General features: G+C 35.7%; 2 protein-coding genes across 4 annotated transcripts; one reads left to right on the plus strand and one right to left on the minus strand.

Annotated features, from left to right (window-relative positions):
• Positions 1-1,743: 1,743 nt before the first annotated feature.
• LOC113298311 lies at positions 1,744-6,694 on the plus strand. Its single transcript, XM_026547013.1, has 7 exons — positions 1,744-2,131; positions 2,791-2,837; positions 3,971-4,100; positions 4,235-4,430; positions 4,961-5,090; positions 5,727-5,903; positions 6,158-6,694. The coding sequence occupies exons 1-7, from the start codon at positions 1,918-1,920 to the stop codon at positions 6,314-6,316; spliced, it is 1,053 nt and encodes a 350-aa protein (XP_026402798.1). The 5' UTR covers positions 1,744-1,917; the 3' UTR covers positions 6,317-6,694.
• Positions 6,695-7,681: 987 nt separating this feature from the next.
• On the minus strand, positions 7,682-11,213 carry LOC113292946. Of its 3 annotated transcripts, none has more exons than XM_026541751.1 (6): positions 10,424-11,213; positions 10,252-10,328; positions 10,092-10,140; positions 9,344-9,494; positions 8,902-9,220; positions 7,682-8,194 (listed from the first exon to the last, which is right to left on the minus strand). In XM_026541751.1, exons 1-6 carry the CDS (start codon positions 10,548-10,550, stop codon positions 7,880-7,882), a joined length of 1,038 nt encoding a protein of 345 aa, XP_026397536.1. In that variant the 5' UTR covers positions 10,551-11,213; the 3' UTR covers positions 7,682-7,879. The 3 variants fall into 3 exon arrangements, with proteins under 3 accessions (XP_026397536.1, XP_026397535.1, XP_026397534.1); XM_026541750.1 differs by having other exon boundaries at positions 9,344-9,509; XM_026541749.1 differs by having other exon boundaries at positions 9,344-9,515.
• Between the last annotated feature and the right edge of the window lie 1,314 nt (positions 11,214-12,527).

A 12,527-nucleotide genomic window follows, 5' to 3' on the forward strand; every position in this document is an offset into this window, starting at 1 on the left:
AGCCACCCATTTCCAATTTTATGAATTGTGTGTTTTGACGGACGTTGTATCCTAATTTGGAAGCTAGGAATCGGTAGATCTTTTAATTATTTGAACAAACATCAAAACTAATTCTAGTAATTTAGATCCGTCCAGAACCCGAAAATTCAGCATTCCAGGGCTGAAATACACCCATATAGAAGGTTAGTGTCTCCCACTTTCTTTTCCCAATGCGAGACACCATTTCAACTCAGGATCTATTAACAACGAACCCACTAGTAGGGCTGCACAACGGTTGGTCGGTCTTGTTTTCAGGTAAAACCGTCGACCAAATCGACCATTGGCCGATTTTTAGTTCTCAAATTGTCACCGAAGAGAGTAAAAGCCGGTTCGGTTTTTAAACCGATCAGAGTCAGCTCGGTCGGTTCCAGTTTTCAGCCAGTTTTAAAGTTTCACTTCCGTTCCTATATAGTGAAATGGGAAATCAATTTTTAAGTTTCACTTTCATTCTTACTGAAATTGGAAATCAATTGAAAAATTGTTCTTGACAAAATACATGAGCATATATTGATATTACAGAATAATAAGCAATATTGATATATACGACTTCTATTCATGTTCACATACACACACCTACTGGCTAAGAAGGGACAAAAGTAATTGAGCTTAGTCTCTATGTTTTCAACTTTGGGTACTGCTATTTTCATAAATTCTTAATTTCATCTGAATTTCATCTCAATTTCATCATGTAATTAGAAAACAACACAGTAAGATAGAAAATAAATAAAAATACATTAAGAACCCTAAACCAACACATAAAAATCTCCTCTAAGAATCTCAATTCCATCTTAATTTCATCTCCTCGAAAAAAGAAAAAACCGACATAAAGATTTGGTGTAGCAGTTGATGGGGTGTTGCAGGTACTCTTGGTGAAGTTTGAAATAAAGAAAAGAGGAAGAAGTAGTCGAAGAAGAAGAAGAGAAGAAGAAAAATGTGATTATGGTTGTCCTCCTGAAGGGTGACGGTGATGAGTGGTGGTGCGGCTGTGAGTTAGAGGGATGAAGAAGAGTAGAAGAAGAATGAAAATTTTTAGGCTTAAATTAGAATTATATGGTACAGACGAAGGGTTCAAATTGTAGAAAATCAATGATTATTGTTCGTCGGTTAATTAAGCTCGGTTCGGCCGGTTTGGATGGTCAAACTGTTGACCGAACCGAAGATCTAACATTTACTCCCTCCGTCCCACTCCTAAGTGACCTATTTGAAATTTGCACAATTTTTAAGGCAAGCAAGTAAAATATTACTTTTAAGCATTTTTTACAATTATACCCTTATGAATAATAACTATCGAAATTTAGAAATGGTTTACCTCTCAAAATACTCCACGGATGTTCGCAAACTTCATACCATTGAAAAGCATTTTAAAACACCTACGTAACGAATATAAACATGTCTATCAAATTATGCATATTTCGTATATTCTTTATAATTAACTAAAAGGATAATTCCGGAATATCTCATTGTTTAATGATATAGGTCACTTATCATTGGGACAAAATCTAAAATCAAATAGGTCACTTAGGAGTGGGACGGAGGGAGTATGAAAATTCAAACTGTAGCTACTGCTGGATGAACGGTTCGGCTCGGTTTCAGTCCGTTTCCGTCGATTTCGGCTCAGTTTGACTGTTCGACTCGATCCGTGCAGTCCTACCCATTAGGGTGACCAGTCCCACACGAAAATCATAAAGCATTTTCGAACCCAGACTGAGGTCCGAACCTGGAGACAGAGAGACTCGGGGAACATTACCATCATCATTCCCTAATAACTTCTAGGGTATAAGTTGAAGTGTTTAAACCCTGTGAATCTCTAGTAACCGGAACGAAAGTTGATAATCCAGAGATAATAATAATAACAAGAGAGTAAAGGAAGTAGAAACCATGACGGATGATGTAGAAACAACAGAATTAGGGTTAGCGAAACAAGAAATAGAGGAGAACAAGAAGAATGAAAAGGAAAAGGTGGAAGAGACTGTAACAATGACTCCATGGGAGCAACATTCAGCTGTGATCAGTATGCCTCGATTCGATTACAACGCACCTTCTTCTCTTATGGAGTACTCGCATTCAGGATTCTTTATTACCTGCTCCATCAGTAAGCTCTTCTTCTGCCTCTTCTTTTTTTGTATTATACATTACTGATTTATTTTGGTTAAAAGCGAAACCGTTTGAATTTTAATAGCATGTTTGCTTCAAATTGAATGCACTAATGTGGTTACAAAAGGTAATCCACAATTGGTTCATGGAATTTATGTATTTAGAAAGTGAATTGTGTATTGCTTTCCACAATTGGTTCATGGAAGTAGCCCATTTTCCTTGTAATTCAATTCGGAGAAATTCAATTTGATGAACCAAGCATGCTAGTAGTGAAACTAACTTCACTTAATCAATATGATGATCATGGAAGATTCTACCTTACGTTAATGTCAGTGCTAATTGTCGATGCAATTAAGTTAGAATCTTTTCAAGTCAAATGTTCTAGTTATGGCAAGGCTTGCTGATTAGTGTAATCTGATTTTCACTGGATTTTACAATAGCGGGGAACGAGTAGTTCTAAGCCTCCGCAAATTTGACTAGACGATCAAAGCGTTTTGAGTTGAAAATAGAAATTTCTATATCTTCACAACCATTGGCTATCATATCTTTTTATCCAGGTTTATAATGCAATGGAAGGGGAGATTTAGTTCCTTCTAATATTTTGGTGATCTTCTATATGCTAGTAATGATGTTCTTTGAAATTTTTCTTTCTCGCAGAGCGAGAGAAAAGTGCCACGAAAGAAGTCATTTCTGTTTTAGCAAAGGTTTGAAATTTACACCGAGTTACTTAACCTCAATTAGTTTGTTTCATGCCATTTGATATTGGTCAAAACTTACATATATATATCTTTGCAGCACTTGTAATAATCCAATATATTTGGTTGATACTTGTCATTGTGTTATTATTCATAGCAAGCCCCCTCACTTTGTTTTGTTTCGTCGCTTTTATTCCTTAGACTGATTTGCATACCAATATCATTTACATACAAATAGAACAATTAGTTTCCAAAAGATTGAATGATATCTTCAATCATTTTGTATTTATATGTATTCATTCTGCGTTGCCAAAGGTGCTCCTAGGCGACGTGTATGTGCCCTGTCCAGAGGGTGGGCTCATAGGAGCAGCTCAACTTTCTTGGGTTAGTGTGCCAGGGCCGCAGGCTCTACCCTGATGGTGGGGGTGGGTGGGAAGAATTGAAAGTAAAAGCTTCCTTGCTACACAGTGATAGTGTTTGGTACAATTTTTAAAAACAGTTTTCAAAAATAGTTTTTTACTGTTTTAAAAACATACCCTTTTTTCCTTGTTTTCATTTTCTAAAAATTATTTGGTAGGATAAAAACTGTTTTTGAAAACCAAGGAAAATCAACTAAATCAGATCAAATGTAAAGACTCGTCTAGGAGATAGCAATACCGGTCTTGACTCATTTGCAGTCATTTCCCAAATCTCTTAGTTTGTTCTGAAAAGAAGAAGGAAGAAGAAAAAAAAACAAAAAAGTAAAAACACAGAAAACACAGAAAACGATTATTTATCGTTTTTCTTTTTTTTTTTTGTTTTTAAAAACAGAAAACAAATGAAAAACGTTTTCTGAAAATGCCCCTACCAAACGCGTTTTCTACCGATTTCTGTTTTTTCTGTTTCTGAAAACAGAACTGTTTTTAAAATTCATACCAAACACAGCCTAAATCTTTAATTTTCTGACTTGCGAGCTCAAAAGTGTTATTCCTCCCTTTGTCTGTCTGAATCTGACGTACTGAGTTTACTGCGGATTCTTTTCTAGTTGCATAGTATGACTATTTCAATTGTCTATGGTGCCTTCTGCTGAGTGCTTACAGCTTTCTGATAGGGCATATTTTTAGCTCTTAATCGTTGTTAACGTTTCATTCAAATTGTTGCAGTATATTAGGTCCTTGAGTACATCTAGTTCTGAAAATTCAGAAACGTCTAATGCAAAGAAAAGAAAAATATGCACTGGGGAAGTAGGAAGTGGTAATGGTGCGGAGAGCAAAAGGACTAACGATGGAAGTGGTAATTTTGTATTGAAGAGGTTTTGTTTTCATCTCCACTTTATTAAGTACTGATTTACCAAGATCACCTCTTGTACTTGGTTAAGACGAGATCTCCAAGCTTGCATGTAATTTGTTTTAATTTGTGAATTGCAGTTGGAAGTACTAGAGAGGCTACTCCATCATCTCCTAAGATGGATGTGATTGAGGAAAAAGGAATTCTATCCCTGGTCAAGCTAACAAGAAGCGGTTTGCTTCTTTTTACATTTCCTAGAAGCTGCTCTCCTGACACAGTCGATATTGTGTCGAAAATATTTGAGTCTTTAGGTTCTGAGAATCTGAAGCCACTAGTGTAAGCACCTTTTATCTCTACCTTAGGTGAATTTTTATATATTTACTAGTTTGATCAGTATCTTTGGTCTCTACCTTGAAGCCTCCAATCCTTGTATTTTCTACTCATTCTACTATGTTATGCTATTAGTATAGGATATGTGACAGCATTCGCGTAGTTACTACATTATTACATCAATCTCTGTCCATTCTAGTACTTCAAGTGTCTACCTTGTCCATTTTAGTTTCTAAATAATCCCTACTCGGATGTTTATTTGACTTACAAGTACTTTGTTAGACCCTGGTGGTTATCATAGATTTTATGATAACACAATTTAGTTGGATTTAAAAAAGTAATAATCTTATGAGTGGTAATGGGTATTGTCTCGTCGTTCAGTAGCAAAAGCTGTATACAAAAAAGTAAATTATATTTTTTGTTTTATGCAGCACTTCATTTATTCGCTTCTCATTTCAGCAATTTTTTAGTGCTATGCTGCCGAAAGGCACCCCAAAATCCACTACCTGATTTCAGTTGATGCTTTTTCATTGCAGTTGGTGTCATCGTATTTTTCCCATCCAAGCAACTTGTTTACTGAAAGAAGAGGATTTGCGGACTGTTGTATCCAAGCTAGTCCAAGATTTCGTGGGCCGTGAACAGAATAAATTTGAAAAACCTTTGAAGGTAAAATCAATATAACTGTTGAGTTACAAATTACACATATTAAATCAAAAATCAGGGAATAATGTTAATATGGTGCCTCCCACCTCTTATAGGATTGATGTTTTATTCCATCAAGTATTCTTGTCTTGATTACATTTTCCTGAAAATTTGGAAAATAATATTATGGATTGGATTAACAAAATCTTGTGCATTTACATCACGGTGAGATGAATAGTTTTAGCGCAAAATTGCAATTTTTTATATTTCGATTTTGCTCTTGACAAGGCTTTACACAAGATATTTTGATCCATCTTGGAGCGTTTAATCTGTTTCAGTATTTAACACTTTGATTAATTGGAATGGCAAAGATGTTCCAACAAAATCTGTCAGTGCAAAAAGCAAGTGGAATGAAAAAATTATCAGTAGTTGGTTCTTGAATTGTTGATCTTATATAACGGATTCTCAACTCAAAAGCTTTCTACATTTCTGCGTCAGTTTTGGTATTATACTTTATTTACGATCCTGCAAAGAATTTGTTGCTAGAAGGATAGTGTGTAGGGTCTGAGAACAGATTTCTTGCCGTACCTTAGCTTGCGTGGCTTGGAGCTTCACATCTGCTGAATATAATGTGCGTCTTCTATTCATTTGATTTTGTAGTTTGCAGTTGGTTATAACAGAAGAGGGGTCGACGAGACAGAGATGAAGAATAAGAAGACTGACCCAAAGTATACTGATTTACTGGTGCTATTAGACCGAAACAAGTGCTTCAGCGTTGTAGCTGGTGTAGTTAAAGAAATAGTAGCAGATGCTGTTGTGGACCTGAAATCTCCAGAGGTGAAAACCCAGAAACCCCTTGCTACAATGTTGTTGTGTTTGTGCATACATATATGTTATTTTCAAGTGGCATCTCGTTCCTTTACATTTGACATGCATACTTACTGCTTCAGTGCATCATTTGACAACCCTGAGTATCCTGCATGGAGATGCATGCTCATTGACCATGTTGCTGTGGAATCTTTTTTTCTTGTTACTGGTTGTTTCTCCACATCAGTCATTATGTTTGCTAACTAGGTTATTCAAATCTTCAGCTGGGCGTATTCATCGAGGTGTTACCTGTTTCGGGGATGCCCAACGGGTCACTAGTGGTTGCCGTTTCAGTTCTTCCACACAATCTCTTCACTTCAAAGCCAAAGCTCTGTGTTAAAGCATTAACCGCTGATACCAAGACCGCAAATGGAGAAAATTGAATTCTTCCACAATGATCTTATCTAGTATGTTCTATCCAAATGGAGGTGCAAAGCAACAACAAAACTCAGTACTGCTTAGTATAACGCAGTAGAAAGCTCAGTGGTAAGAGTCTCAGATTTTGATACAGAACAATCAGATAAAACTGCAATATCAGATGATAATGTTAAATATACATAGACCAGTAGATCAGTATCCCCATTGAAAATTTAATCTGTTTGATGTCAACTTTTTTACAACGGGAGACATGACTGTGTTGGTATGGTTAGGGGCATCCTAATGTCTCTTGGCTGAGTATGAAAATTCATTTTCTTTACTGCCACTGTGTCTGTTATGGTAGTCGCACCTCATAAAATCTAAGATATCTAAGATTGTGGCCATTTATAAATCGTACAATCATTGCCTTTGCTCTTTTTCTTCATGATTAACTTAACTTTAACTTGTGCCATTTGGCACGAGCAGAACATTAAAATCCCTTTTAGTTAGATTGGATGATTAGAAAGATTGGCAAGACCGAATTCGATAATGTTTGTTGTTGCAAATCTCTTAGCTTCTTGAACCACGTCCAAATCAGTACCAAGCGTTCGTGAATCATCCTACTATTCTTGGTTTTGGTTTTCCAGTTGGAGCAAGTGCTGCCGACTAACAATAAATTAACTTTTTTTTTTAATCAAGAAAACTTAAAAAAAAACTTGCTTTTGACTGAGAAAATTGTTCCACCTTCCAAGTCTATTTCTTCTGGGCCTTTTTTATGGTATTAAACAGTGCTTATTTATTAGAAATTAGGGTGTTGCTTTAGGGTGCTGGTTAGACACTTGGACACCGTAAGCCTACTCCATCATCTCTTGTAGAGGCACTTACACTTGACAGTTCCAGTTACCGTGTTATAATTGGAATATCTTTGGGTTGTTCTAAGCTCAGCTGGCCGGTTTAATAAATGTTTGGGTTTAATCTCAAATATTAAGGAAACTCAGCCTTCCAATCGGTATTTTGTCTCAATCCTGTCACCGGCTTAAAAGATTGCCAAAACCAAAACACCTGCTGAAACTGAGTGTCAAATCTTATGTATGGAAACAGTTTGTGCAACTTTCCGTTTCATGACCTAGTCGCTTGTTATTTATATCTATGCACCTACCTCTCACGCATTATTTAGTGACAGTACCGATCATGTTCAAACTAGAGAACAAGAAATAGTAGCCCTAATATAATGCTGCTGCTGAGCTCTATATATTCTTTGTACCTTCGAGAGGAGAGAATCGATTCTTTTTCATACATCATCAGCTCTTTGTGTCTCTCTATATGATGATGTATTTGAAACAGAATATTATTCTCTACATCTTTATTACATTTGGTCTCTGCAAATATGATTCACCTACACTTCAGATTTTCATTACCGGATAAAATGTGCAATCCAAGATTATAAACAATTACACAATAATTTCGCGGCAAGAATGAAGAACCAAAAAAGAAACGAAAGATAGGTAGATGATTAATATTTAAGTAGAATTACCAAAAGGCTAGACATTTTTTTTACAAGCTAAAATCGTACTACACTAAGTGCAACATCATAGAGAGATGGAAAGATCCAAGTTTATATTTTGCTTCTTCATTGCGGTAGTAGTAGAAGAAGAACCAGAACAGTCTTGAAAATTCAATCTGGAACTTGAAAAAACGTCGCTGATATCACTTGTCGATGATGTGTTACTCCTTTGAATAGTGGGGCGCAACGAGAGTGATAATGCGCAATCTCCTGTTTCATTCTCTTCTTTACGTTCAATAGGAAGAGAAGGAAGTGAAAGAATCCGAAAATCAGGTCCTAAACTCTCTAGTTTCCGCTTTCTGAATGATGAAATTTGTTGTAGTTCTTCCCCTTGAGTAACCTGTTCCGAGTGACACCAATGAACCAACAACATGTTAGAAAAATACAAGAATTCTTTACACCTTAGTTACACTTGTGATGTACGTACGCATTTTTATTTTTTGTCAAACAACAATCTCTTTATTAAAGAAGATCTTTTTGCTAAAAGTGGCAAAGTTAAAAGAAACCCTAATTAAGATGACAGTTTCCCATCTTATGCTAAGATGCAAAAATGCAATAATATATTCTGTACATGGTATTAAAAACAAGAAAACAAAAATTCTGAGACAATAGTAAGTACGGTGTTTATCACTCGTCTTTGTCTCATATATTTGGGTAATTCTGAAAAATTTCCCACGTACACCTCTTTGATTGGGCCAATCTTATGCCTAAAAATGCAGGACAGATATCTTAACATTTCTGGTACCCAAAATTAACGAGCAAATGTAAGTCAGTCACCCCTTCTTTTCATGATAAACAAAAACAACTTTATTATGTGTAAAATCATCAAACATATGAATGTATTGTCTATTTCTTCTTTCTTTCTAGAAATATATATATATATATATATATATATATATATATATCTTCATGAATCTATGATAAAACTAAGGTCTCGTACAATGAGAATGAGAATGTGTCATGTCATGCAGTGTTTTTACACAGACAAGATAATAAGACGACTCAGTAAAAAGCAGTGTTAGGGGGAGAGAGCGAAAAAAAAAATACCTTAGAGAAATTAGATTCTTGCTGCAGATGATGAGGAAATCCCAAAGCAGTGTTCAGATTATAGAGTTGATGATGTTGTTGTTCATGTGCCAAATGAGATGTGAAGAGTGCATTACTATTGTTGGGATTGGGAGATACGTTAAAACCAGTCTGCTGCTGCTGTTGGGGGTTGTGCAGAAGAAATATGAAACCACCACCACCGCCGCCAATAGCATTAATATCTTTATTATTATAAGGGGAGGTGACTGTTGTTGTTTCACACATTCTCTCGTTGCAATGCAAACTCTGTGATGTTGAACAATTCAGCTCCAGTCTCGGCCTGTTTTGTCAAAACGGAGAAAAACAAACAAAAAACAACAACTCAGAATAGACCCAAAGTAAAGAGAAGAGACCAGAGAAAGAGAGAAAAAAAGTGTTGTGAAATCTTTTAAAAGCAAATAACCTTTTTGGTGGGAGCAGAGAACCGTAGAGGGATTGATGATGAAGATTAGTATCCTCAATACATTTTGATGAAGAAGCTTGAAGGAAATTACCCACATCATTTTCCTCATCAATGCATCCATCATGATCATCAAAAGAGTACTGTTCTCTTGCTGCAGAAGGATTATCTAAATCTGTTAATATTAAAAAAATAATTAGGAAAACCAACGTTAAGATTTTTATTAAAACATTTAAAGTTAGCTCTTTGGGGTTTGGACTTTGGATACATAAAAAGAAGAAGACAACTATTTTGAAAAGAGCTGATTTGATTTGATAGAGCTCTTTACTATGAAGCTATTTTTGGCATAGGCAGCAGCTATATATATTAGCTTTAGCAGGAGAGAAAAATAAATGAAGAGAGCGCTTTAGCTATACAGAGATAGATATGATGAGGGTAACAGCTAGACATAACCACCCACTGAAAAATTCCATTAAGACAGAGATTGAAACAGAGAGTTTGAATTTCACCAAAGATACTAGGAGTGGAAACTGCAACAAAAGATTTGAGTTGAAAAACTTGACTCAAATAAAGTATCAAAGTAGTAGAAATTAAGAATAATGAAACAGCCTTTATTACAAGTGAGAAAAGAGAGAGTAGTTCAGCTGTTTTAGAAATTAATTAACTACACGAACAAAATTTAATTAACAAGAGACAACATAATAATATACAGGTTATATATCTTGAAGAACTCCGGTGTAAAAGATCATACCTTCCTTGCTGTTGATGCTCTGGTCATTAGTCCTCATACTTCTGTACATCTAATGGCAACAACCAGAGAATAATCAAGTTAATAAGAGATTGACAAATAAGGAGTACTTCCCTTTTTTTCAGTGTTTAGAAACACGCAAGAACGGAGCATGAAGCAAAACCTGAAGATGGCTTTTGACGTGAGAAATGGTAAGTCCTCTCACATCCATTAGCTGCATAACAAGCTTAGGTGTTGCCCCTGCAAACAAAGAAGAAGAAAAAAACATAACCCAGTGAGATATGAGCAGTTAGTAGAGAGAAAAAGAGAGAGTTTAGAGCAGTAGGTATACTTACTGTCTTGGCCACCAAGCCTTTCAATGGCTTGAACAAAACAGTGATGAAGATCAGGAGTCCATCTTAACCGAGGTACCTTAGACCTAACATACTGCCTTACAGATCCATTCCTTCCGCAACTCCCCATTTCTAGCTAATTCCTTCCTTAAAAACTTTCTTCTCAACCGAGACTGTATACTAATGGCGTTTTTGTTTTAGCTACAAACTTAGAAGAATATGAAGACACACTCCTCCACAGAAGCAAACAAACTTAAATCAGGAAAAAAAAAAGTTTGAATTTGTTCAGAAGATCATTAAATGTATATCAAGGAATATGTGTCCTATCCTTTGTCTCCTGAACAACACCCTTCCTCCCTCCCCCCCTTTAACATTTAAACTCTTTGTTCATCTTATCATCTTTCGCTCTCAGCAAGTTTCAAAAACCAAAAATTCCTGAGAATGAAATGAACACACTCTGAGAGAGAGAGAGCTACTAGACGGGGTTCCTTCAGGACAGAAATGGGGTTACAGTTATATATAATCTTCAATCTCGTTGGTAGTACTGTCTAGCTTTAAAGATACAAAAATATATTTTTACAAAATGAGAGAGAGAGAAGAAAGAAAATAAAAAGAGTACAAAAAACAAATAAAAGCAAAAACTGATGATGATCCTGCAGGAGAAAGAGATATCACGAGAAAAGGAATGAACAAAGAAGAAGGAAGGCCCGTAAATTCCTTAGGTCTCTGATAATACCACTGTTGTTTCCTTTTCTCTGTAAAGAAAGAAAAACAAAACAGAACAAGAAAATTAAAAAAGAAATTCTCATCACGAGCTTCTGATCTTCTCGAAATAATTACTTATTAACCTTTGACCTATCTCTCCATACCCCACCACACAATTTAATTCAACAACAAAAAACAACTCTCTCTATCTCTCCCCTCACGTAAAAACAACGTCGTCGTCATCACAAAAGTCCCATGAAATTTTATTCATTTTATTGGAAAAATATAATTTTCATTTTGAAAAAAAAAATTTAATTGTTTCGCGCGTACTCTTCACATGAGGCGCGGACACTTCACAGCAGAGAGGACCGAGAATGAAAACAAAAGCAGTCTCCACCTGGGTAGCACGGACGCGCCTAAAATTGTCATGTGTCTGTATTAGGTTCGTGTCCGACACTTAGACGGGCGTATTTCTACGTCGTAGGCACCAATGACATTACATGCATATGCTAAACAATATTCTTGGATTTGATGATAATTTTTTTGAGGAAAAATGTTCCTCTTGGTTAGAATATATATAAAATTATATAATATCTTTTGTGTTTACAACCCAAGTAAATGGAGATAATCTCCTAAAGGTAAATAAGGCAAGAGGATAATATAGAGTCTATTACACCCCCTTAGTCTTAGCGGGAGAGGAACAAACGCTAACACTAGAACGAAAGCGAACAAATAGCTGTCGAGGAAGCCCCTTGGTAAAGATGTCAGCATATTGGTTCTCAGAGGGAACATGTAAGACTTGAATGGCACCAAAACGAACTCGTTCACGAACAAAATGTATATCAATTTCCACATGTTTGGTGCGTTGATGTTGAACAGGATCTCAAGACATATATATCGCACTTACATTGTCACAGTAAACAATAGTAGCACGTCGTAGAGGTAATCGGAGCTCTAGAAGAAGATTGTGAAGCCATGTTGCTTCAGCAACCGCATTTGCTACTCCCCGGTATTCAGCTTCAGCACTGGATCGAGAGACTGTGCCTTGATGCTTGGAGGATGATAATGTTTTTTTTTGTGTTGTAGTAATGAGGTTCAAACTCTCGGACTTGTGAAGATTAAATTTAAAGAATTAATAAAATTATATACAAAAATATTAACAAAGTGGGCGAGAGGTAACCAAGACACCAGATTCCACTATGACGCAAAATCGAATGATACATATTTCAAAACTCTAATTATCTTTTAAGACTCTTATTTCTTAATTCACAAATAATCTGGAAAATTCTCAAAAATTAATTGTATCCCGAAGCATAGATTATCTAAACAAAGCATAACCTATCTAATTGAATCACAACTAATGAAGAATTTTTTTGCAAACAATTAAAAACTCTACAAAACC

This window comes from Papaver somniferum, chromosome 7 (assembly GCF_003573695.1).
Source record: "Papaver somniferum cultivar HN1 chromosome 7, ASM357369v1, whole genome shotgun sequence".
In the NCBI taxonomy this organism is placed as follows: Eukaryota; Viridiplantae; Streptophyta; class Magnoliopsida; order Ranunculales; family Papaveraceae; genus Papaver; species Papaver somniferum.